This window comes from Apteryx mantelli, chromosome 16, assembly GCF_036417845.1.
Source record: "Apteryx mantelli isolate bAptMan1 chromosome 16, bAptMan1.hap1, whole genome shotgun sequence".
Classification (NCBI taxonomy): Eukaryota; Metazoa; Chordata; class Aves; order Apterygiformes; family Apterygidae; genus Apteryx; species Apteryx mantelli.
Genome location: NC_089993.1, coordinates 21,721,669 through 21,746,670, shown reverse-complemented (window position 1 = coordinate 21,746,670; position 25,002 = coordinate 21,721,669). Strand labels below are relative to the sequence as shown.

General features: G+C 56.0%; 1 protein-coding gene across 1 annotated transcript in view; it reads right to left on the bottom strand.

Annotated features, from left to right (window-relative positions):
* The window catches only part of HS3ST4 (heparan sulfate-glucosamine 3-sulfotransferase 4), a 64,051-nt gene extending 39,640 nt beyond the window's left edge, over positions 1–24,411 (bottom strand). Inside the window, exons 1-2 of the mRNA XM_067306440.1 lie at positions 24,228–24,411; positions 23,648–24,131 (exon numbers count right to left, since the gene is read on the bottom strand). Coding sequence (XP_067162541.1) covers positions 23,648–24,131; positions 24,228–24,411 — 668 coding nt within the window. The remainder of the gene's footprint in view (positions 1–23,647; positions 24,132–24,227) is intronic.
* Between the last annotated feature and the right edge of the window lie 591 nt (positions 24,412–25,002).

Here is a 25,002-nt window from a genome sequence, read left to right as displayed (position 1 = left end):
GGGGTGCAATCGCGAGGCCCGTGCTGCATCAGCACAGGGAGGTGGCACTGCCGGGGGTGCAATCGCGAGGCCCGTGCTGCATCAGCACAGGGAGGTGGCACTGCTGGGGGTGCAATCACGAGGCTCGTGCTGCACTGGAGTTGGGGAGGTGGCACTGCTGGGGGTGCAATCACCAGGCTTGTGCTGCACCAGCGCAGGGAGGTGGCACTGCCAGGGGTGCAATCGCGAGGCCCGTGCTGCACCGGCGCAGGGAGGTGGCACTGCCAGGGGTGCAATTGCGAGGCCCGTGCTGCACTGGAGCTGGGGAGGTGGCACTGCCAGAGATGCAATCGCACAGCGCCGGCTACTCTGGGAGGTGCAGCCTCGCAAACAGGCTGCACAACCCTTGGCGCAAGGGACAGGCTCGGGCAGAGCCGGGCTCTTGGCCCTGCTGTGCTGTGACTTGCAGAGCACTGTTCCTCAAAATCCACTGCATTTCTCTTTAACAAACATCGGTGAAACTCAAGGCCATTCCTGGTGCCTGTGAATGCTTCCCTGAAGCAGCAGCTATGCAGCGGCAGTAAAAGAGATGCTGACACAGTCTACATTTTCGGCGCTCGTTCAGCCTAAATCTTTTAGTGCTTTGTCCTTCGCCCGTGGCTGCCGAGAAGCAAACGGGAGGCAACGAGAGCAGGCAGCGTGCCTGGGTGCGCGGCGGTGCTGGCGGGCCGGTGCGGACGGGCGCGTGCATCCCTCCGGAGCCCAGGCTCAAGCCTGCGGTGCTGCGCCGGGAACAAACCTGAGGCTCCCGGGAAGCTGCCACCCACCTACATCTGCTTCCTTGTGAGCATCCGCCGGTGCCAGAGCCGCGGTGCCACCCGCGAGGCCCCCGACCGCCACGCTGCCACCCGCTCCTCAGCCACGGCTCCTCGAGGATTAATGTTCTGGCTATCGCACAAAAACCCAACGTAAGCACAAAAAGGATTCAGCAAATGATAAAATGGAGATGAATTTCAGGGACCAGAGAGATTGGATAAAGAAATGAGATGCCAAAATAAGCAATCTATGCACAGGAAAGATACATTTTGACAAGGGCTAATATTTTATGTGGAACAAATAACTCACTACTAACAGATATGCACATTTAAAATGTGGTATTAGGAAGAAAACATTGTTTTTCCTATTTCTTGTTAGAGCCCCTGACAAGCACAACATTCGCACCATGCACTCAGCATTGCATTATATTTAAACATACTCCTGTTTCTTGCCCTTCTCCTTCCTCCTTCCTGCTGAAGCCTGGAGTTTTGGGGCTGGATCATTGCTCCAGCTCCTAAAACACAGAGAAACTCTTATCTGCATAAATGACACAGACAGCCCAGTGCCTAGACTGTGAGTGCAAAGTGATGAGCATCATGCACTCATCTCCCCATCACACGCGCCGCTGGATGTGCCTGCTGATCCCTGCCACAGAGGGAACTTCCCTCTGTTAGGAGATGCTCTTCAGTTCAGCACTTTTAATTATTTATGCTTGTGAGGTTACCATGCATTTGAGACTATCTGAGTCCATCCCAGAGGAACACAGCACGCTGAAGGACTGCTGAAAACTGTCTGAACTATTATTGCAGGACCCAACCTGCAGTACGACTGGGAGCCTGGACTCCTGTTATGCTCATCTTCATGTTTTTAAAGGACTTTGCCACAGGGCAATCAGGATGCCTTTTAGAGAGCGTGCTTCAGCAGGCTCCCAGCGCACTTTCTGTGCCAGGCCATCTGTCTGCGCTCCCCGTCTCTCCTTGCCGCAGCCGGAGATTTGCACAGCCGAACACATTTAACTGTCACTGAAATCTTCCTACCTGGAATGACAGTTGTAAGCCTTATCTGCATTTAGGAATTGTGCTAAGCCAGCAGATCCCCTGCATATTCCCTGCTTGAAACCACACTCTGAAAAGCTCTGGCAGCAGGGCCACATACAGGGAAAGCCCTGCATCTCCAGCCTACAGATAAAGCTTTGCACCATATAAGACATTTCAGTATTTGATTCTGGAATTTGGCATCGAACCAGAAGAGCGCTGAGTTATCTTAAGCTTCATAAATGCAGAGATAAAGCATTAGCAGGGGAATTGTTCTTAAGTCAAGGGTTAGAGGCACATGGGAAAAAGAAGGTTCTTACGGGGTGCTCTCCCATTAACCTTGGTGGGATAAGTGCATGCTTATGCACCCCACCCTTGGGAAACTGGAACACACTGGTATTAAGCTGAAGGGCTTACTGAAAAACCACAGCAAACCAATTCATCCAAGCTCCTAAGTACATAAAAGCATCAAAAGGTAAAAATGTATTCTAAACTACGGTTATTAATTAGGATGATGGATAGGGACAAAAATCTATTTATACTGCTTCCTTTGCACAAATGCAAAAGCTGGACAGAATCTGAGACATTCAGCACTAACGGTTGCTCGGGGTGTTCACGGCTCGTGCAGCAAACGCCAACTGCTGCATGCGAGGCTGGTGTTACCCAAAACACGACAGAGGATGGTTTAGGTGGACCCATGTCCCTGGAACACAGGTAGGAAGGTGGCCAGTAAGTCAGTTCTGTGTCGGTGCCCCTGGGCTGCCCCTTTTGCAGGAGACGGTGAAGAGCCGAGGGCTGGTAGGAGCTGAACAGCTAAAGCAGACGGGCTTGAAATAATCTCCAAGAGAGAAGCGAGGCAGCTGCTCAAAGGCTTGTGCCAGCCTGGAGCTGAGCCTCGCTCAGGGAAAGGTGCCGTAGCAAAGGAGACCCCGTGTCTGATCAGGGAGCTCAGTCAAGAGCTGGAGTGTTTAAACAGCAATAGCAAAAGAACTGGGAAACAGAAAACAGGAAAGAGCAAAAGGCTTTTAAACAGTGAAAATGTTCTGCTATGGAGGAGGAGGAGGACTGAAGAGGGAGGATTAGCCATCTATAAATACAAGCAGCACTGAGTTAAAAGGCTAATTAGAATAGCAAAAAGAAATACAGCAACACATTTCAGAGACTATTTCAACTAACAAAGAGTTTTTCAAATCTGTTTGCAAGAGCGAATATGAAAGAGAAAATTGGATCCCTATGAAATGACTGCAAGGAGGAGGAGGAAAAAGGTAATGGCAGATCCCTTAAACAGCTAGTCAAACTCCCTGACATCTTCATCTGCTGCAAAGGGAGAGGGAAAGAGGCCGGGACGCGGTGCTCGTGCCTTGCGAGGGAGGAAGGGCCAGTCTGCAAAGAGACAGGCACGAAGGGAAGCCCGGTGCTCTTCCCGAGCAGGCCGGGAAGAAGCAAGCGATGCAACTATTCCGGGCTCAGCAGCCGCCTCCGGACGCCCCTGCACCCGCTCGGCTGGGACAGGGCGCGCGGCGGCTCGGCGCCAGCAGGCACGTGCACACACACACATATGCGCATGCATGTATATATGCGCACACGCCGACGGGAGCCCCGCCGACCTCGCGCTGCAGATGCGTGCGGCGGGGCCAGGCTGCAGCCGGTGGCGCCCCAGGCTGCCGTCCTCCTTCTCCAGCAAGGCCTGCCCGCTGCTCCGTCCCCGCGACGCTGTTTCACGTGTTCCTTAAGCCCAACGGCACTTCTGCCAAGGCGGGCGCGCAGCAGCTCTCGCGACCCACCGGTGGCAGCCTTGCGCCCGGCTCAGGCTGTCCAGCGGCAGCCAAGACCCGCGTGTGACACGTCCTGCAGCTTCCACCGGACTGTGTCAAGGTGACGGTGCGCCAAGCAGACACGTCTCCGCTTGCTGGCACAGGGCGCTCCGGTTTCCCCCGTCTTCGGGACGCAGGAGCACTTCAGCCCTGCAAAGGGCTCGGAGCCACCCGAGGAACAGCCTGCACGGGCCGGCCAGCGGCAGGGCGGCAAAACGGAGACCATGCCCCGGCCAGAGGCTAGATCGGTCCCGCACGCTTCGGCCGCGCTCCCGGGAGCTCCGGCTCTAGCACAGGGCGCCAGCAAGACCCCGCTGCACTCGGAGGAGGGACTGGTGTCCCCAGAGCTGGCGCTCGCGCAAACGGGATGACTTTTACTCTGCATCTGCCCATGATGTCACTGGCGGCGGCTGCGACCGGAGCCACAGGGCACGATGACGTCAGGCCGTTAGCGGGGCGAAAGGGCGACCGCTGGGGATGATTCAGGACCCGGGGGACAGGCAGGGAGGGGAGACGGTCACGAGAAGCAGAGGCAGACCGATGCCGGCTCCTTTCTGGCAGACGGTGCGAGTTGTCTCCCGCGAAGGAGCGTGCACAGAGCGGCACGCGGATGGGAACGGCGCGGGAGCTGGGAACTTCCCGAAATTAAACTAATTGCATTGCCTCGCAAATCATACCAGCAGCTACGATCCTTTGCTCTCCTCCGAGGATGCAGAGGGCTTTACGAGCCCTAATTAACTCAGACTCGCACGACACGCCTGTGCGGCAGCTACCATCAGGTCCATGGAGCGGGGAAGCCGGTAGCCGTGGCTCCGGGACGCACCAGCGCAGCAGCACACCAAACCTGCAGCATTTCGCGGCGCCCACGAGCCCGCTGCCTCCCCGGGGGCGATTACTGCCATCCCCAGGCTCCGCTAATTACCCGTCCCAGCTCCCTGCACATTCGCATCCATATCCATCACGGCTTTCTGGAACAAACATTAAGGCAAAACCGTCAGGGATAGTTTTGCTAACCGATAGGCGCCAGCTGCAGCCCCGTGTCGTGCCCAGGGCAGGGCAGCGCCTCGGCACCGTGCCCCCGGCGCCTGCTCGCCCCCGCGCGTTGTGCCCGTCCCGAGCAGCCGGCGGGGCCACGCGCGGCCGTTGCACTGCGCTCACCGCAGGCGGCACCCTTGCCGAGGCGGGAGACGGCGTTTGGGTGCCGGGCGCCCCAACCCGCTTGGCTCTGAGCCCCCGTGCGCTCCGCGCTAGGAGTCGTGGATCTCCACCCAACAGGGAGCCTGTTTTCCAGGCAGTGTTTTCTGCAGTGTGGAGCACGGTGGAGATAAACAGAAAAATTCAGACATGCACCTAAATAAAACGTTTTTCAAGCGAGTTTCCCATGAGGTGTCAGCAGCTCTCCGATACCCTGCTGCCTTTGCTGGCTGATCGTGTCACCACTGCGGCTGGTGGGGAGAGCGGCTGCCAGCTGCCCCAGGAAAAGGGATGCCACCAACCCGCTCCTCTCTCCCGAGTTGCTGTGCTGGTCGGGCCTCGGCCCGCTCGGCTCTGCAGACCGGCGTCTTGCAAGGGGCAGCAGCGCAGCAGCAAGAGGGTCACAGCCACCGTGCCCAGCCCCAGCTCGCTGCCTCCCGCCAGCGGGGAACAGAGCCACACGGCGGAAAGGATTTTGCTCAAAAATGGAGAGTTTTGTTGGCTGCAAAGGGGTGGAAGCGGATGCAGCCGACTGCATCGCTGATGCCCCCAGCGCTGCCCAGCCGGCAGGCTGGGATGGCCGCCCATCCCTCGGGATCTGTCCTGCCTCCAGCAGGGAAGCGGAGGAGAGCAGCAGCACAGAGCTGGCACAACGTCCCCAGCCGGCCCATCCTCGTCCTGGAGCTGGGGATGTTTGGAGATCGTTAGGAGAAACGCCGCGCGTGCTTGCCCTGCCCCGTCCTGCTCTGCCGCAGGCCCCCACCCACGGTCGCCGTCAGAGAGCAGGACGCCTGCCCCGAGACCCAGCCCCGCAAGGACCGCTCGCGAGACGCGATGCTCCGCGCCCGGCTCCGCTTGCTGCGCCGCTCCAGCGGGCGGGAGGAGTTTGCGCAGACCCGGGATGACCGCGAACGTCGGCTCCAACAACAGGCTTCCCCTCAGCTGGGAAAAGTCCTGTGTCCTGGGGCAAAGCCGCCGCAGCCAGGTTGCATACGCTCACCGGGTCCAAATTCAGCCATTTGCAATTTGCACTTCCTTGTGTGGGCGGGGGGGGAGAAATTGTCATTTCCTCTAATTACATGTTAAATGACAAATAAATGCCCTATCCTGTATGGTAATTGCAGTGTCAGTGAGTGATTAATGCCCGCTCTGCGCGCTGAGAACGTGCACAACATCTGCAAGCGGCAATAACCCGGCTCCCAAGCCATGACGCTCCGCGCAGCCTTTTGGTGCCGGCCGGCCGCGGGCTCCGCTGAGCCAACGTGCAGGGCGCTCGGTGGGTTTGCCAGCAAAACGCTGGGGGCGGGATGCACGGGATGACGGAGGACGTCTGCTCCATGCCGGGGCACCGGGCTCTGGCGGTGCAGCACGTGCGGTGTGCCATGCGCCGCCGCGGACAGGGGGAACCCCGCAGTCCCAGCCCTGGACTTATCCGCTCAAACCTGGACCTGGACCCAGACCCGTCCCTGGCGGACGCTGCCTGCAGCCGCCGGTGCCACAGCGCTCAGCAAGGCACGGCAGAGCGGGCACAGTGCAGGCCACTTCGGCAGACTGTCCACGGTTATTGGCAAATGCTGAAGCTGCGCTCCGGACACGGCGGGTCCGGCCACGGAGTGTCCGAACTGCCTCCCGGGGCCGCAGCCGCGCGGAGCCGCCGGCTCGACCTCCCTCCCTTCTTCCCTCGCCGGATCCGCCCAACGGCGGAATGGCTTTCAGCTGAGCTTTACGTGTACACGAGGGTCGCAAACGCTGACACTTGCTAATTGCATTTCAGAAAATAGCAAAAAGAAATTGTAGGAAAAGCTCAGCATTGAGCCTCCTCCTCACATCAGCACTGGGGTTTTTTTCCTTTTAAAAAACTCCCCAGTGCTGCTGGCACAAATGCAGAGTAACCTTGAATTATACGTAGCAGGGTTGGCTTTCATTATTTATTAGCAGATCAATTAGAATATTCTGTTTGCAGAAGAATATAATCCAATATGTACTTCAAGCACTAACAACTAAATATATGCTTATTTAAAAATCAATCTAAAAGTTAAGGTTTCCTTTGTAAATCCTTACTACAGATTAAAAAAAAAAGCTTTGAGTGTTACCACCTGCTGAACACCATAGTCTCAAGGAGACAGTTATACATTTTAAAACATCTCAAATGGGAATTGATTGTGAAAGGCACACAATTGCTGAAAAATACTGTCGTGGAAGGGCTCCGCTGCTGCGACGGCCGCGCGGCTCCCGCGGTCAGGCTCGCCGGAGGGGTGGGCGAGGGCGCTGGCAGTGCACCGGGCTCGCTCCGCGCCTCTCCTCCGAGGCGGGATCCCAGCACGGCTCCTTTCGCAGCGACCTGCCCGGGCTGGCCGAGCGCCAAAGCGCCAGCCCTGGAGATCTGGGCCCAGGAGCTCCGCAGTGTCCTCTTCTCGCTCCCCAAGCAGCAGGTTTCCAAGATTAATTGTCATGTATTATTTATTGACCCCAGGGGTGACCTTGCTCCTCTGCCGCTTTGCTAGACAGCGTCTCCACACCTAAGCAATGCTGAAATGCAGCTGGCCTGGGCAGGGCCGGGCACCGGCCGTGCGGGGACCGCGCTGCCGCCGCGTGCCCTGTTGCCCCATTCCCGTGCCGCTCGGGCTGTGCCGTGCACCCCGTCAGTCCTGGGGCTGCAGGACACCCCATCACCCCGTTCCTGTGCTGCTGGGGCTGTGCCGTGCACCCCATCATCCTTGGTCCTGCAGGATGCCCTGTCGCCCTGTTCCCACGCTGCTGGGGCTGTGCCATGCACCCCGCCATGCTTGGTCCTGCAGGATGCCCTGTCGCCCTGTTCCCGTGCTGCTGGGGCTGCACCATGCACCCTGCCATGCTTGGTCCTGCAGGATGCCTCATTGCTCTGTTCCCATGCTGCTGGGGCTGCGCCGTGCACCCCATCATCCTTGGTCCTGCAGGATGCCCTGTCGCCCTGTTCCCGTGCTGCTTGGGCTGTGCCGTGCACCCTGCCATGCTTGGTCCTGCAGGATGCCTCATTGCTCTGTTCCCACGCTGCTGGGGCTGTGCCGTGCACCCAGTCATCCTTGGTCCTGTGGGATGCCCTGTCACCCCATTCCCGCGCTGCTGGGGCTGCGCCGTGCACCCAGTCATCCTTGGTCCTGTGGGACGCCTGTCACCGCGTTCCTGCAGCAGTGGGGCTGCGCCGTTCACCCCATGGCCCTCAGTCCCGCGGGATGCCCCGTTGCCCTGTTCCCGCGCCGCTCGGGCTCCCCCACTCCACAGCGCGATTCCCCGTTGTTCGAGCTTGCTTTGATCCCCTCCGCGTTAAGCCAGGAGCGGCTACACTGTGCCAGCCAGTGAGCTGCCAGGTTCTCCTTCTTTCTTAAGCTCTTTTTTTTTTTCCTCTTTCATTTTTAAATCTTATCTCCAGGTAAAGAGGGTATTTGCTGGGATCAAAAGGTGACCTTTAGCAAGGTTAGTAGAGCCTCAAATAACACCCCTGAAAGTTCACGCACACTCGAGCATTAAACGGAGCGATTCTCTGATCTCTTGCCCCTCAGTGGAAAAGTTGTTTCACAAAGATCTGTACCGAAAGTCCATGCAGTGGGCTGAGAAAACTTTCTTTAAAAAAAAGAAACTAGAGCTAGGCACAGGCTGTCCTCTAGCTTCTAAGAAAATAATCATTAAAACTTTGGAGGTATTTCTTTCTCTGTTAACAGTTCCCAGTTTCTTGCCAATTTCCTGGGACTAAAAGATCCCTGAATATCCCCCATCTTTCACTTATCTAAATAAAATCACTCAAATACATCTTAGGAGAAGCATTACTGCCGTGGAGAGAGGACAGAGGCAATCAAAGCGATTAGAGACCGATTTGTGGTCTGGAAGCACATCCACAGAGACAGCGCCACGGACAACGCTGCCGCCGTTGCTCCCCCGAGAGAGGAGATGGGATGGAGAGATGCCGAGGCAGAGCCGCGCCTGGGAGCGTAGCATCACCCCGGGAATTGCACCGCTCCGGTGTCACACCAGGAATTGCACCTCCATAGTGTCATGCTGGGAATTGCACTGCTCTGGCATCACGCTGGGAATCGCATCTCCGTGGCGTCGCCCCAGGAATTGCACAGCTGGCCTCCCCTAGAGCGTCACATCCCACGCAGACCACGGTGTCTAGGGCCCCTTGGCTGCACTGGGAGAGGCACAGAGGACTGGCGGCACGAGTTGATGGGCGGTGCGCCCATCTTCCGACGAGACCGGGCTGTTTTACCCAGAAGCAGGGATTGCCCCGTCTGCGCTGCTCCTAGACCTGCCTGCGCCGTGGCCGTGGCTGCTCCTCGCAGGTGCTGAGCTGACTGAAAAGCACCTGCGCCGCGGGTGCAGCGAGGGACGGCGGCTGCTTCGCGAGCGCCCGGGCGCCAGAGGAAACCTCCCGATGCGGCACCGCACAGCTGCCCGGGCTGCGGGACCAGCCCCAGCCGGACACCAGTGACCCTGCTCCGGAGCGGGACTGGTGCCGCGCTGTCACGGCCCCGGCGAGCCGCCCGGCTCTGCCCGTCGCCTGCTGCCAGGCGGCGTCGGGCCCCGGGGCGCCGGCGTGCCGGGATCCCTGCGCACTCCTCCGTCCGCGCCGGTGCCGCGCGGGCTCCCGCGGCTGCGAGCAGACACGCGTGGGCAGGCGGACGGGGATGACTACCGGTGTTAATCATTTCTGTGCCGCCGCATGTGAACGCAGCAGCGCGCAGCCTGCTCTGCTCCGCTGCCAAGTGTTTTGCACAGGCTTCGCGGCGGGCAGGGATACCGGAGCATCCCGGCACCGGAGTATCCTGCCCGGAGGCGGCTGAGCGCAGACCCCGCCGCCCTCAGGACGTTCCCGTGCCGCGCTCCCGGGGCCACGTCCACCGCGCACACGAACCCCTGCGGCACCCTCGGCACGGCAGCGCCCAAACCACCCCACGCGCAAGGTCCGGAGCAGAGGGGTTAAAAGGCCTTAATGTTCCTTTTGCACCCGGCTCCATTTATTTGTAGACCGAATTTCCCAGAAGCCAAGGCTTTTTACTAGCGGATATGCTGTAGAGCCATGTTATTATAGATTGCAAGTTCCTTAAAGGTCAGATAACACAATACAATTGAATCATATTAGTGAGAATAGTGACTTGGTATTTTACTAAGAAAACCCATAAAGCAGACTGTTTGTTGCAGAGAAACATACATTGTATAATAAAGCCAGTGTAATTGTCTCCAGAAACAAACAACCAGTTCGCGAGAAAAACCTCCCTGTAATTGTGGGTCCTCCGCGCGGCTGCTTTCGGAGCAAGGCTTCGGGAGGATATCGAGTGCGGATATTGCAAGTATGTATTTTACAATTTAGGTACAGTACCAAAACGCATCGCAGAAGACCTAGTAGGGAAATAAACAACTTCCAAGTGTATTGTTGAGAGACAAATATTCAATACTTCATTTAATGTATGGTTTGCAGTTAGCGGTTAATCTAAGACGATGCGGAGGGAGCCATGTTTCACACTGCTATTAAGGAAATGCAGAATTGATTGTGAGAATGATTGAAGATTTCTAAAGAGCACAATTCCCAAGTCAGTGATGACCCTTCCTTCTTTTTTTCTAATTTGTCTGTAATCTACTCAGACAAATCCTTTTATCACGTTTATTTCCTTTCCAAGTTACAGCCAGTGTGATTAATTACTTAACTTTGCAGCCCTGCTTATCCTGCTGTACACTCCAATTTTTCTTCCTTTTAAAATGGTTTTCCATCCCGAATAGCCATATTTTCTTTTTAAGCTTCTTTACTTTGTTAGTCAGAACTTGCTGTTAAAAACCCATCGTATCAGCTGAAACCCGCAGCAGAGGTTTCACCGCGACCTGCCGAAGCACCGCCAGCCCCGGCCTCCGATTTCATCGTTACCTCTGAAGAGAGCGGGCATAATTAGTCACTCTGCTTTCCATTACAGAACAGCTCAGACGTTTTCCGTGGTGAGGCATAAGTCTTGGGGAGAGGGAAAGCGCAAACCTCTTTCTCTGAAAATTTCAGCACTAGTTACATTCACTTAGGTCGCAGCAGCTATTCCCAGCACTCCGGCGGGCCTGGAAATTCTCATTTGGTTCTAGATTTAATCTCGTAATGAAAAAGGAATTGGAGCCAGTGCCTCTGTTTTAAACTACCCTCGTTGCAGAAAGCAGAAGAAAAGTCATTTTTAAAAAAAATTGAATACACAAAGCCACGTCTCCTTTCATCCATCCTTAATGCCGGCGCGCGCCGCTCGCGGTCGGGACGGAGCAGGCGAGGGAGGTTCGGAGCCGCGCGGCTCCCCCGGCGCAGGGTCTAATCTCCGTCTCTGCTGAATGCCGTTGTGTCCCAGCCAAACGGCAGTGAAACGCACACGAAAAAGCAATTAGATTTAAATCTAGTTTCCTCTTTCTACCTCGCCTTTCTCCTTTCTCTACTTAGACACTCTTCAGGGTGGTAACTAACACGATTTGTGTTTAGAACAGTGCGAAACAGGAATGATTTATGGGTCTGTTAGCGCTACGCAGCTGCCCGAGGCAGCTCGGCCCCTGGACGGGCGCTCCGGGCGCAGACCGCTCCGAGAGCCCCGGCAGCCGGCAAAATCACTGCCCACACCGCAGCGTCTGGCTCGCCCCCCCAGCCGCGTGCGCGCCGCGCGCGGGAGCAAGGACGATCGGGACCCTCGACGGCCCCAGCGCCCGCCCGCTGCCCAACGCCGTTTCGGTGGGCTACGGGTTGCACTCAAACCGGTGCTCCGGCCCAGAGGGAGCTGTGCCTTGGCTGGCGCTGGTCCGGGCTCAGGCTCCGCGCTGCGCTACCGGCGGGGGATGCAAAGGGTCCGCGGGCTCAGGAACCGAGCAGGATCGGCTCCTCCAACGTTTCGGAAAGACCAGTGTTTCCGAGCCTCTTTAAGCGACCTTTGCACCAAAGTCACATTGAAAGTCTCCAGGATTGGGCTGATTTTACCCGTAGCTTCTAAACGGGGATCCTGCGCCTCCGCGCGAGCAGACGCCCTTCATTAATTCTTAATGCTGCCCCAAGTACATGCAGTGTCCTCTCCTGCCCGGCAGCCCTCGCCCGGCAAGGTGGGGCAGACAGCAAGCAACCCCCCCTCTGGAGTTTTTAAAGTATAACAAGAAGCCAAATGAAAGAAACTCATTTTAATGCCACACAGGGAATTGTTTTATTGCTAAAGCAGCAAATAGAACTAATTGAATCTGGTGGGAAAAAAAGGGGGAGAAGGAAAGGATAGGTGGAGTGCAGACAGAAAGGGCGAGTGGGAACCTGAATATTCATGGGCCTGCAAACTGCAAATCCTTGAATGCAAAATATCTTCATAACTGATAGCGCTGCCACAGGCCAAGATGCATCCACAGCGCTCCAAGACAGAAAGTGTGGAACACTTGCATTTACAATATATATTTTTAAGTAATATTATGGAACAAATTCTCTGCTTTGCACTGCCCCAGTAAGGCGGCTCAGCTCAAGAGCCAGCGCTGCAGGCTGGGGGCCGGTTTTACCTGCAGCCGAGCGCGCAGTGAGGCCGGGCCAGGGTCGGACTCCGGCACGGGCTGCATCCGCCCCGCGGTCAAGTCGGTGCCTGGATGAGCGCCGGGAAGCGCCGCACGCTCGGCTGCAGGTGCCCCAGGGGCTGCGGTGCCGCGACCCGGCTGCCGGGGCTGCCGAGCAAGGGGCAGTTAATCCCAAATCACCTTCCGTTCCAGGCACAGCCAGTTAAACCTGCCACAAGCTTTTACACTTGCTGCCATCACTGACCCTTCATTTTCAGTGGCGACGTATACATTAATGCAGGGGTTTTGCATTTTAATTAAGGCGGCATGCGTGCTCTTTATTATAACACTAAGTCATTCAGCAAGAAACACCAGGGATATAAATCCTGTTAATGAAGAAGGAACTACATATCCTGCACTGTACGTTTAAGCACAGAGGCACGGACGTATAAAACGACGGGTACCAAAGCGCGAGTGGGCGTTGCAGAACAACTGCATCGGAAATGCAACATATATTGCGGAGGGCCGGGCAGCACTCCCCTGGCACCACTGCACCGCAGGCACCGGGTCTGCATCCCAAGCGCACAGCCAACAGGCTTTTGTACTTCGATTTACTTTAAAAACAAACAAACAAAAAAAAACCCAAACCCCACTCTCCCCCGCCAATCTGTTTACGGCTTGAGCATGCCAAATCCTCGGCCTCTGGGCACAGCAAGGGATTTCGTGCTCCCACCAGGCTGCGACGCACTCTGCCCTCGCAGGGGTCTTGCAGAGCCACGTCGGGAAGCACCACGCCGGCTGCCCGGGAGGACGAGGATGAGGACGAGGACCCGGCCCCGGCAGACATCCGCCACCATTTGTCATTCGTCAGCGAGATCCTTAAACACTCTCGCCAGGGGAAAGCAATCTTTTCACCATTGCCTACCTTGAAAAAACGGCTGAAGAATTTCTTTTCAGATTCTCCAAATTAACCAGTCTTTGGCACGGACATGGATGGTCTCCCATAGAGACAACCACATCCCAAGATGAGAGCGTTTCAGAATATTACGCGGGAACAGGGTAATTATAAAACACCTTGAGTAGCTTTACCAGCAGTGGCTCTAGCAGAAAAGATGTAATGATCTAATAACGCATTTCCCCTGCTGCCATTCCAGCCTCAAGAAATCCAGAGTAGTCTGAGCCTTCAATCCGTCCCAGCCCTTCTTTTGTCATTAATTATTAGGCTATTTGTAATACACATTTTACATACCAAACAGATTCCAATTTCATGGTGGACTAGATCGCAGAAATGCCTCTTCTAATCTTTTTAATTCTATAGTAGTATAAAACTTTAATATTTTCTAATTTACCCGTATCTAACAATATCACTACAATTTAGGAGCAATAAAAGTCAAGCTACCGTCAATGCGATAAGCTTGCAGCTTGAGTTCCCAAGTTCAATCAGTTAACCTAGGAGAGCAATAGCTTCCCCACAATGAGTAACGATGCAGAATAATATTTAGATAGAGATAAACCCTTTTTGCATAGGAAATTGCATTATGATTTGCTGGGTCTTAGAAATTCTCAGCTTGACACGTTAGTTTACCAATGAAGTTATTGCCTCAGGCATTTTTCCACAGTGCTTTGATTTCTTCCAGGTTTCTAGAGGATTTTGAGCCGAGTAAGGAACCTTTATCGTTCTTGATCTAGGCATGTGCAGCACACCCAGCAGCACAGACACGAAGCCGGCAGCTGGGAAAAGCAGCCCCAACAGCAGCTGCGGGAAGGAGCAAGTCCCAGATCTTCCTTCGGGAAGGGGCAACGCCGGGCGCTCTGCCCCGGCTAAGGAGTGGCAGGTCTGTGCCGCCCAGCGCCGGCACTTGCCGCACTGGGCACAACCTGCCCCCGTGGCAGGGAGGTCCGTGGGGCTCCGGCAAGAACAGGGACGTGCAAGTCCCCATGCAGTCAGGACGGCACACACGGCAGAGTTTGCACCCGAAAACGCCACGTCCCCAAGGGTGCCCGCATCCCTCCTCCTCCCCGCGCCCTTGAAAGGCTCTGGGAGCAAGGTCGGGTTCAGGGCTGTGACGGAGCGGGCGAGGAGCAGAGCTCGGGAAAGGCGCTCCGCAGCACTGCAAGCGGCGCATCCCGGAGCCGGGATGCAGCAGGAAACGACCGTCGCTAACGGCACGGCTGGAGCCTGCGTCCCCCGGCTCCCACCTCCGGCGGGGCGGGAATACGTGGCCCAGTGCAGCCGCAGCGGAGCCCAGGCACCTTGGGCTGCTCTGGGTTTGCTTTGGTACCCGTTAGCAGAGCCCGGCAAGCAGGAGCGCTGCCAAGCACCTCCTCTCCGTCGCTGGCCCGGGCCGGTCCCCAGCGCCGGCACCACGGTCCCTTCTCCTCCTCGCCTCAGCTTCCGCCAGCAGCCGGCTCGCCCCGACGGACCGTCCCCAGCACGCTGCCCCGGAAACGCTCAGACTCGCGCCTGCCGGGAACTTCAGCAGTTTTCCTTCCTTTGCGTGTTTCTAATGGCTCAGCTAAGAGAGGCAGCGTCCTTCCCCAGGGTGCCCCGTCCCCACGGCACAGCCCACGGCTCCGCAGGGCCCCGCGTCCCGGCTGCGGAGAGCTGTGGTGCCGGCTGACGGACGGCGTGAACTGAGCTCGCGCGCACGGCCGAGAAACGAGCCCGAGGGCAGAGCGTCGACGGCGCCGCCGAGCGGCAGCGCAACCGATGCCCACGTGCACGGGGCAGGACTGAGGGGGATGAAGCAGCAGCCAACGGAAAACCTCCAAGAGCAACCGCTTCGGATCCACGGTCTGCAAAGGGCTTTCGTCAGCCAGCACTTCGGATGCAAAAGGGCTGGTTTGTTTTCAAACGAGCGGGACTGGAGCTGGGAAATTCATAATTAATAACTTGGCCAAATAATGAAGTCCCTGTTACCCACATGCCATCCAGGTGATGACTCCTCCTGGCGCGTCCACTTGCTCGGCAGCAGGTCCCAAGCGTGGAGCGCTCCAGTGGTGCCGAAGGCGCCTGGGTCGCTCTGGAGCTGCTGCTGCCCCACGCTGGCGTTGCACAAATCGTATAGTTTTGTCTTTTCCTAGACTGGGCGACCGCCGCTTGCGCCGCCAGCTACCGTGTCCAAGCGCAACAGCCGCTTCTGCCTCTGACATCGGCTTCCCACGAGCATCCTCACCGGCTCACCTTAATTATATGAATGTCCATCAAGAACAAATACAGAAAGGGCAGCGCTGAGGATGAAATAAAGTTATTTGCAGATGTGGACGAACACTAATAGAAAGCGCATCATATTACGGTACCCATCTCAGTGCAAAATGAAAGGACACACGGTCTAAAACAAAGCAGAGCTATGAATTCAGGAACCAGAGCAACGTTGCCCCTACTCAGACCCAAAACCATTATCCGCTAATAAAGGAAGGGGCCAAGGCCACTCCAGACCGGCTCCGGTGGGAGCGGAAATCAGATTTTAGCTTGAAATGTGTTACAGCAATCTCTGTAACACAAAATAAAGTCTGTCAGCTGGAGTTATTTTTATCCAAAGTCAAGTCCTGTTTAGTAGGTTCATGGCTTTCACTGATGTCCCTTTACTATTTCTGCTTCCCTCCGAGTCTCCCTTCCTCAGTTTCTCCATGGTGCTGATGAGATCGGACCAGACAACCGCCAGCATATTTTGGGAGGATTCTACATCACTTAGCTGTAAAATCAATTGTGAATTTTTCATCCACCCTCAGCGTTTGGCCTGTTTATATTGCCAAATAAATTCTTTAAAGAAGTACTGTACTTCACAGGAGAGCTTGTCAAGGTAAATACCTTCATTTACATAAAATGTGACTAGCAATTGAAATGTTAAAGCCATAAAGAGCAAGTTTATGATCCATCCTTGATGCTTGGATGTATAATATGACAAGGGGGAAAATAGTGTGCCTTGCAACATTTACTAAATTGGTGTGTTGACTCTGGGGATGAAAATGGGAGATTTGAAAGAACAGGTATTTTTTTTTCATGAATATGAGTCCCTTCCACAGCCTTCAAATGGTTTGCTTTTTAAATATTCTCCTTCAGCTCAGAAACAGCAGCTACCTAAATAAATAAACGAGTCTCAGAACACAGACCTGCACGGGAATAAAATACGGGGCGAGCGGCCCGGCTCAGGAGCGAGACCGCGGCACCAGGAGGAGCCGGGCGGGCGGCCCCGGCCACGCTCTCCCATCGCGCCCAGCGTTCCCCACGGAATCGCTCCGGAGAGCCGCCAGGCCGGCTTGGAGACGCCACTCAAATATCGCAATTTATTGCTGGAGGTGCCGAATTTTCAGAAACACACAGAGGAAACCCGCACCGCGAGGGTCCTGCAGACTAAGGCGCCAAATCTGCACAGACTGGCGCTGCGTTTTCTGCACGCAAGCAGCCCCCGAGTTCAGCGGGAGCGCGGCACGTGTGGGAAACCGGCCTTGGCCACCCCCCGCAGCCGCGGCTCCGGTCCTGCCGCAGCTCCCGCCTCCCGTGGCCCACCCCGCCACTTTGGCCCAAACGGTGATTTCTCACTGTGGTTGAAAACGCTCTTATAATTTAGGGTTTTATGTTAAACTTTTTAGAAGGACTGGAAACCAATTTGAACCACTTCAGATCCTAAATAATACTTTCAAAAAAGTGAATAAAAGGATAAAATGGACTGCTGCCTATTTACATACCATGGTGAAATTATAATATCCACACTTAATGCTCTGGAAAGTTTGATAGTGTATGTTCCTTACCTGAACTCCGTACTAAAATTTCAGCCATTCATTCATACTCTTATCCTTCTCAATTCATTGAAACCACTTCAAGCAAAAATCATTTGAAAGAAATTACCTCTGTGTATTACATCACGAGCAGTGAGAAATGTCCCACGTGAGCCTCTCCAGCCCCCAAAGCAATAAAATTTCTGCTGAAGTGCATGATATAATAACTCAGGGAAAAGAAGTCCCCATGACAACTAGAGGTAGAAGAAACCCATGAAAAGCAAAAGATTCAAACCTCTCTCAATACAAGGTGCCACCAATTTGTACTGGAATTTTCACTTTGAAAATCAAAGGCTTTTGTCCATAACTTTCTTTGAAAACCTGTTGTTGCTTCTGAGCTGGTCTGTGCTCCTAACAAAGTGGAACAAGCCTCACTAAACCAAAAAGCGAACAGAGGTCAGAGGCATCATTTAAACCATGAACGCAACCAGCTGACTCCCTGCCTTCCCCTTCTCCAAGGGGGCTGCTTTTCCCCAGGCCTATGTTTGGATTCTCTATGGTGTCTGCATGCTTGACGTGACACCGCGTTCACACAAAAAGCTAAGCTCACAAACTTTGACACTACAAATAACACTTAAACCATTAGAAGCAAAGCACTCTAGCATTTACTTAAATGGATTATTGAGCAAAATCCAAGAGAAAGCGTGTTCTCGAAAATACAGTGCGATAGTTAGATGGCTTCAGGCCTGGCAATGTATTACTGCTCCCTGAGCGCTCCGAGGGATGCTCAGAGGGCATTAGAGGAAGCGCATCCGCCTCGCTTAGCCGTTTCTCCCAGCCGCGGGGTCGTAATTCTCATAGGCGACTTTGCTAGGAACTGCCGGGCTGCTCCTGCTCGCGGGTGCCGAGGCCAGCGCGCGCCGCATGGGGAGCGGAGCGAGCCACGATGCCGGGACGCGGCCCTGGCAGCACCGCCAGGATGCAGCCCCGGCACTGCACTGCTTCACTCCCCTTGCGAGGGAGGACGAGCCCGGCGCGGAGAGGCTCCGGGTGCCCAACGCGCTGCATCTCTCATCACTGCCATTGCACAGCCTGTGGTTGGCCATCACCCAGCGATAAAACACCGCAGAGAGGCCTGATTCACTCCTGCATCCCATCCCTTCGTCTGAAATGGAGCAAACAGGCCGGCGGACAAGGGCGGGGAGGGGGGGGACATCCCTGGCCTCGCAGGCAGCGAGCAGGGGAGAGCAGGGAGGCCCCCGAGCCCGGACACGTGCTGGATTTGTGCTGGCGGCTCTGGGTCCGGGAGAGCATCCGGCCCCGATGCCGGAGCCGTCTGCAGGAGGCTTCATCTCTGCAGCCCCCGGAGGAGCGAAACACAGGGAGCGACCAACGGAGCCCGGTCCCTGCTCAGAGCCCGCAGCCCAGGCCCACGACGGACCTCGCGGCGATTTTATTGAGCTGCACCTGGCATTAGCAGACGGTCTGTGCTGCACACGCGTCTTTGCTTTGCATGGATGCGCTGAATATTTGGGCTAGAAAACAGCGCCAGCGTAAGACCCAACCCAGACCTCCGGGTTTGGGGAAGGGGACGCAGTACTGACAGAGCTATTGTTGCAAGGAAATACTTGCACAACCCGCAGCCCAGATTAATCCCAATATATCGGATCCACAGAAGCGGGAGGGCAGCTGAGTCACTGCCTTCCAGCAAAAGCCGACTCACAGCAGGTCCCAGAAAAATCAATACACCTTCCCAACCCACCGGAAGCGCGGAGGACGCGGCGTGCCGGGAAGGCTTTCTGCAGAGCAGCACCGCGGTCGCCTCGCGCCCGCGCGGCCCCCTCTGCCCTCCCGCTCCGGGCAGCACCGCCGCATCCTGCAGGAGCGGCGTCTGCTCCGGCGACAACCGCCGCTGCCAATCACGGGCGGCTTCGGCGTCCGCCGGGATGGGGCCGAGCGCTCTGGCTCCTCCGCCGCGGCCACCGCTGCCGGGAAGCACCGTCCCGAGCGCACGTGCACGGCCGGAGAAGGGCTCCCTGCCGCGGTACCAGCCATCGTCTGTGCGATGGCAGCAGCTCACAGGGTAACGTGCAGGCCTGACGGCTATGGAGCACGCTCCAAAAAACCAGACAGGCGGTGAGAACAGCATCGGACGTGCAAACCTTCCCAGCGCGTGCCGTGGCGACTGCTCCTTCAGCGGGGCTGCTCCACGCGGGACGCCGAGCCCTGGAATAGGGAGTAACGCGTGGAGGCCTGGGACGGGGTCTAACTGCAGAGGCATTGCAACGGCTTCTTGGCGAAGGCTGCACTGAGACGGGAGCAAAGCTCTTTGTCTTTGCTAGAAAACAATGTGAATATACGCATATACCTTAACTCCCAAAGTGAGGTTTTGGAATAATCTTCAAATCAGTGAATTTTAAACCCTTAAATTTAGGTTCACCACTATCAGATACTCTCTTTGCATTATGGATATCATGTGATTCTCATTAAAACTACACATTTGTTTTCAAAATAATGCTGTGAATCCTCAGTTTTCTGCTACATATGGGACGTCAGGATAGCCCAGGCAACGCGAATGGTCAAAACCGAACCGTCTCTCCCCTCTCCCTGAGCCCGCAGGCAGCCTGGCACACGGCCTCGGAGCAGCGACTGCTCCGCTCATCTCCATGAGCTGCGGAGACACCTGGAGCGCCAGGGTTTACTATTTCGGTCGTTCACGCAAGCAGAACGACCCAATTAAAGCACCATCCGTTCAGGTTTCCCCTCCCCGCCCAGGTGCCGAGAGCCTCCGCTCTCCGCACACAACCGCCCCAAAGCGCTTCTCCTTTGGCACGGCCGCGGTCGCCCCGAGCTGCTGGGAGCACCGCAGCGCCCCGGCTCTGCTGCAGCCTCCGGGTCCCTCTGCTCCCCGTCCTCGCTCCCGGCTGTGCCGGCGGACACCAAGCCCCCGGCCCCGGCCCTGCGAGGGGACAGACGTGCTGAGGGTCAGACGGTGCCGGCGCTCTGCAGACCCCTCTGTCCACCAAACCCGCTCATGCTTGCGCAAAGTTGTCTCACGCCCACGCAAAGACCTGGGGCGTATCCTGGGTGCCGCTTCCGTCCACGCTGCTAACGAGCGTTTGCAGACGTAAGCTAAACTGCTTCAGTGCACGGCGACCTCCGAAGTCTTCCCGCGATTCCTCCGTCCCCGTTGCGTGCTCAGGAAGGCTCGCGCACTGCACGTCCAGCCGCCGGCTCCCGCTGCCCAGGGCCCGGCTCACAGCGCGGGACGTGCCCATCGCGCACCGCTGCTGGGAAGTCGGCGGTGATTCCCACGGGGCGAGGGGAAGCGCTGTGATTTAGAAGGAGCGAGCGGGCAATGAGGAGTCACCAGTAACTCGCAAAGGAGACGCAGGCACCTGCTCCTGCCAGAACCCGACGCTCCCGCAGCGGGACAACGTATTATGGCATATTATAAGGGATGGAGTCAGCAAAGTTCATCATGGAAGATAATATTTACTGCCAGGTATCAGTGTCCCTGATTTAAGAAAGGGAGAGAACTGAAGATATGCAAGTAATACGTCCGCCTGCCAAACTCCTAATAAAAAAAAAGGTTACAAATCACTTCCTGCTTACCCTTTAACACTACATTCTGCATTAAGACAAAAAGAAACCTAGGGAATGTATCAAAAGTTAATATACATTGGGGTATTAAGTGCAATTCAAGGAAAGCTGCGTCATTGAACTTGTCCTTCAGACAACCCAACATTAAAATGTATGGAATTACAAATTACAATTGCACAAACAATTCTGGCAGCATAACATTAAACAACTAAAACAAGCCTTAAACCCAGTTCGCATCAGTATGTGTGTAGGAAGACTTCAGTTCTGTAATTTCCACACAAACTTTGACTGCAGAGTTAAAGCAATCACAAACAGCACAGCTTTTCCTAAAGGTTACCAAGAAAACAGAACAGACTGCAGAAAATTGGTGTAACAGGCTTTCCACATACAGCATCATCCAATATGCAGAAAGCTATATTTTGCACTAACTTCAGCTTCTGAATACTATCCTGATATAGATCCCGGACACTGTGTTTATAGCTGACTAACCTCAAGGCAGCAAAGACATGAATAATGCAGCATGGTACACACACAAAAGAAATGGTAGCACTTAGGTGTTGTCTCTGTTTTACAGATGGGGAAAACTGCTCTGAGACCAGCTCTCAGCTGCGTTAACGGAGTTTGGAGTCGAACACAGGCTCCCCTTCCTGCAGCTCTGCGAGAAGGTATCCTCAGTAACGAATGACAAAGCGAGGGACACTCAGGCTATGCTGTTTCCTCGTTCCACTACGTAAGAAAAAATTAACTTGGCCGTACTAAAAGGAAGCATATTGTATGCAAAATACAAACAAGTGAGAGAAGTCACTGTAAGGAGATGCTGATACAAACACTTCAGTAGCTGCTTCTTTGTTAAGAAGAGATAGACATTTCTGTGGCTAGGAAAAATCTCCAGTCACTCTGCCCGGGACACAGCTGCGAGCAGTCAACCTTCTTAGTGCACTGCGCCAGTTAATCTCAGATAGGGTCAGGAGGAAATTCCTGCTAATGCGGATGGCAATCCTTTTATTTATTTTTTTTTTAAGCCCTTTTCTTGCTTTGCATTTGTACAGCACAAAGCACACCAGCCTCCTAGTCCACGACAACAGCGTAGTACCAGTACAGCACAAGCAGAAACTTGTGGCTCCTGCTGAGGCACCGGACAGTTACTGCTGCGTGACCTGTTATTCTGCTCCAGCAAGGCCGAAAAACTTCTGCAAGGAGGAAGGGGAAGAATGCTGTTTGGGTCAGGCAGCTGCAAAGACGGTTGTAGGTTAAACAACCAGGGCAAATGCATCGGGCCACAGCAACAATTAGTCAGCGATGTAGTTTATTCACCTCATGACTGGAGAATGCATCCCTCTCTCTGCTCAGGGACTTCACAAATCAGCTTTTATCTGATCTTCTCAGTTCCTACCTCTCTAGCAGTGCAGCATATGCTAGAAATCTGCTAAACAAATCACAGAGCTACTGCAAGGATGAAAAGATTCAAAATGCATTCTGCAAATAAAAACCCTATGCACGCCTTTTACTCCAGGAGTGGGTGTAACTCCTCTCGCTAGCCCTTTCCTTGTAGCCTGACTTTAAAGATGAAAAGGCAGCTGCTTGCCATATTCAGTGCTTGATCTTCTGCCTATGTTGAATAAAACCAAACCTTTCATATGCCACTCTCTAGCCTCTTCCAACAAATTTCTAAACTTATTTTTCAAGGCAAGCTTTCCTGCAGGAAAATTCAGTAAAATAAGCTACTGGGTCTGAAATTATATATTATAAATAAATAAATAAAGTAAAATAACCACAGTCAATCCTTCATTCCTTCTGCAGGTTGGTACAACACACTCAAAACACTCTCAGAGACAAATGTACTTTCACGGTGCTGATCTCCACTTTATTCAAGTCCCTCAGAAAATCCCTCATCATTTTAACAAAGCCAAGCAGATGCTACACCAAATAAATGTTAAGACGATTTTGCTTCCACAATTTCTACTGAACACTGCCTAGAGTGAGTGTTGCTCATATTTAAATATCGTTACAGAAAGTGCATACTGTTTTTACAAAACTGAGCAGACAATCCAGGCAGTAACTAACTTGCTGCACCTGACATAAATATTTTCCCTATTTTTCAGAATGGCTAAGCAACTACTGTATGAAGCAAAACAAAAAGCCAGAAATTTATGGGCTTAACCACAAATTATTTTCTTTTTGGAAAGCAACTAGCATTGGTTTGTTTTAACCATAAACTGAAGAACTACAGAATTTGCAAGTTACACTAATGCACTGCATTCTTTTTAGTCCCAAGACAAAAAAATTGAAACCCTGAGCCATCACAATTCATTGATTTACTAAACTGCCAAGGCACTTAATTAATTGCTGTAGTTCAGTATTTCTTCAAGAAATAGAACTTTTAGCATAAGATTGTCTTAAAATGTTATGCTATGCCATGCAACAAGATGCAGAGACTGCTTCATAAATAGAATTACATCTAGTCAATGCAAAAACTTTCCAAGGATGGAACTTGTTGAAAAAAGTGTAAATCTTATTTGTGATATGAACTCTGCAGCTTGTATGAAATAAGGAATCCTTTTTCACTTCAAAACCTGCAGCACCACCTGGAACTTGCAAGCTTGTTTACTTCAGTAATTATTAATTACTGACCTATTTACATGTGTGTCACGCCAAGTGCAACCGAACTGCTATGGTCTGCTCAAGCACTCTGCGCACGGGAGTTGTAAAAAAGAGATGTTTTTACACATTCCCTGCTCCCCATCAGAACACTGCAGTTTAAATCGCTACAGCTGCCAGGCGAGTCACCCACATGCTCACCCCGCCTGTCCGGGCAGCGCGGTCCGTCGCCGGGGCTCCGCGCCCGCCGCGGCCCCGCGCAGCGCCCGCAGCCCGCGGTCCCCGGGGACCCCGACGCCGCCGCCCTCCGGGGGCCCCCGGACCCCCGGCGCCGCCGCCCTGCCCTCCCGTCCCGTCCCCTCCCCGTCCCCTCCGCGCCCTCACCTGTACCACTCCAGCCCCTTCTCGTAGTTCCTGTCGAAGAAGTGGGGCTCGGTGCCCACGGCGCGCACGTCGGGGTGCGCCCGGATGGCCTCCAGCAGCGCCCGCGTCCCCCCCTTCTTTACCCCGATGATGAGGGCTTGCGGCAGCCGCTTCTCCCCGTAGTCCGGCGTGGTGCTGCCGCCGCCGCCGCGGCCGCCCGGGCTGCCGGCGCGGCTCAGCTCCTCGTCCGTGGTGCTCGACTCCTGCGGGTCCCGCTCGAAGGCTCCGCTCTGCGCCGTGATCACCTCGCCGGGGGCCAGCGGCGTCCGCAGCCAGGCGCCCGCCGCCTCCTCCCGGCTGCTGTTGGAGGCCCGCGACGGGGCCGGAGCCGCGGCCGCCGGGCCGCTCGGCGGGCTGGGCGCGGAGCGCGGCGCGCCGGGGGCCGCGGTGCCCGGGGCGCCGGGGGCCGCCGAGCCCGGGGGCGCCGCCGGGGAGCGCGGCGCGCCTGGGGCCGCCGTGCCCGGGGCTCCGGGGGGCGGCGAGCGCGGCGCGCCGGGGGCCGCCGTGCCCGGGGCTCCGGGGGGCGGCGAGCGCGGCGCGCCGGGGGCCGCCGTGCCCGGGAGCGCCGCCGGGGAGCGCAGGGCGCCCGGGCCGGTGCCCCCCATGAGGCTGTAGCACAGGTAGGTGAGGCAGAGGGAGAGGCTGCACATGCAGAGGAGCTTCCGAGCCGGCGGCCCCTTAGAGCCGCGCCCGCCCGGCACCCCCGGCGGGGCGGGGGGGGACATGGCTGCTCCCCGCTCCTCGCCCCGGGCACCGGGCGCACATGGTGTCAGCCGCCGCCCGGCCGCCCCAGCGGCATGGGGCGCCGCTGCCCGCCCGCCCCGCCGCCGCCGCCGGTGCGGGGGCGCCCCGCATGGCACGGGCCCCGCCGCCGGGCACCGGGGCGCGGGGGCTGGGCTGGGCTCCGCTGCCGCCCCGGCGCCGCTCCGCTCCGCGCCGCACTGTTGCCGCCCGAGTTCCTGCTGCTAAACTTTGTGCCGGGTGGGAGGCGGAGAGCGCGCTCCCGGCGCGGAGAGGGCCCGCCCCCGCTCCCGCTCCGCCGCGGGGAGCGCGCCGGGGCCGCGGAGCGCCGAGCAGAGCAGCGCAGCGCCGCGGGGCAGCGCGGGGGCGCCGCGGGGACAGCGCCGGGCGCGGCGCCGGGGACATTGCCGGGGCGGTTGCCGGGCCCCGCTCGCCGGGGCGCGGACCGGGCTGGCTGCAGCGCTGCTGGCTCTGGGGCGGGCTGGGGACGGCACCCAGCGGCCCCCCCTCCCGCGGCCCCCCGTCTGCTCCCCGGCTCCCCAGCGCTGCACCCACCCCGTGCCGGCGCTCCCCGG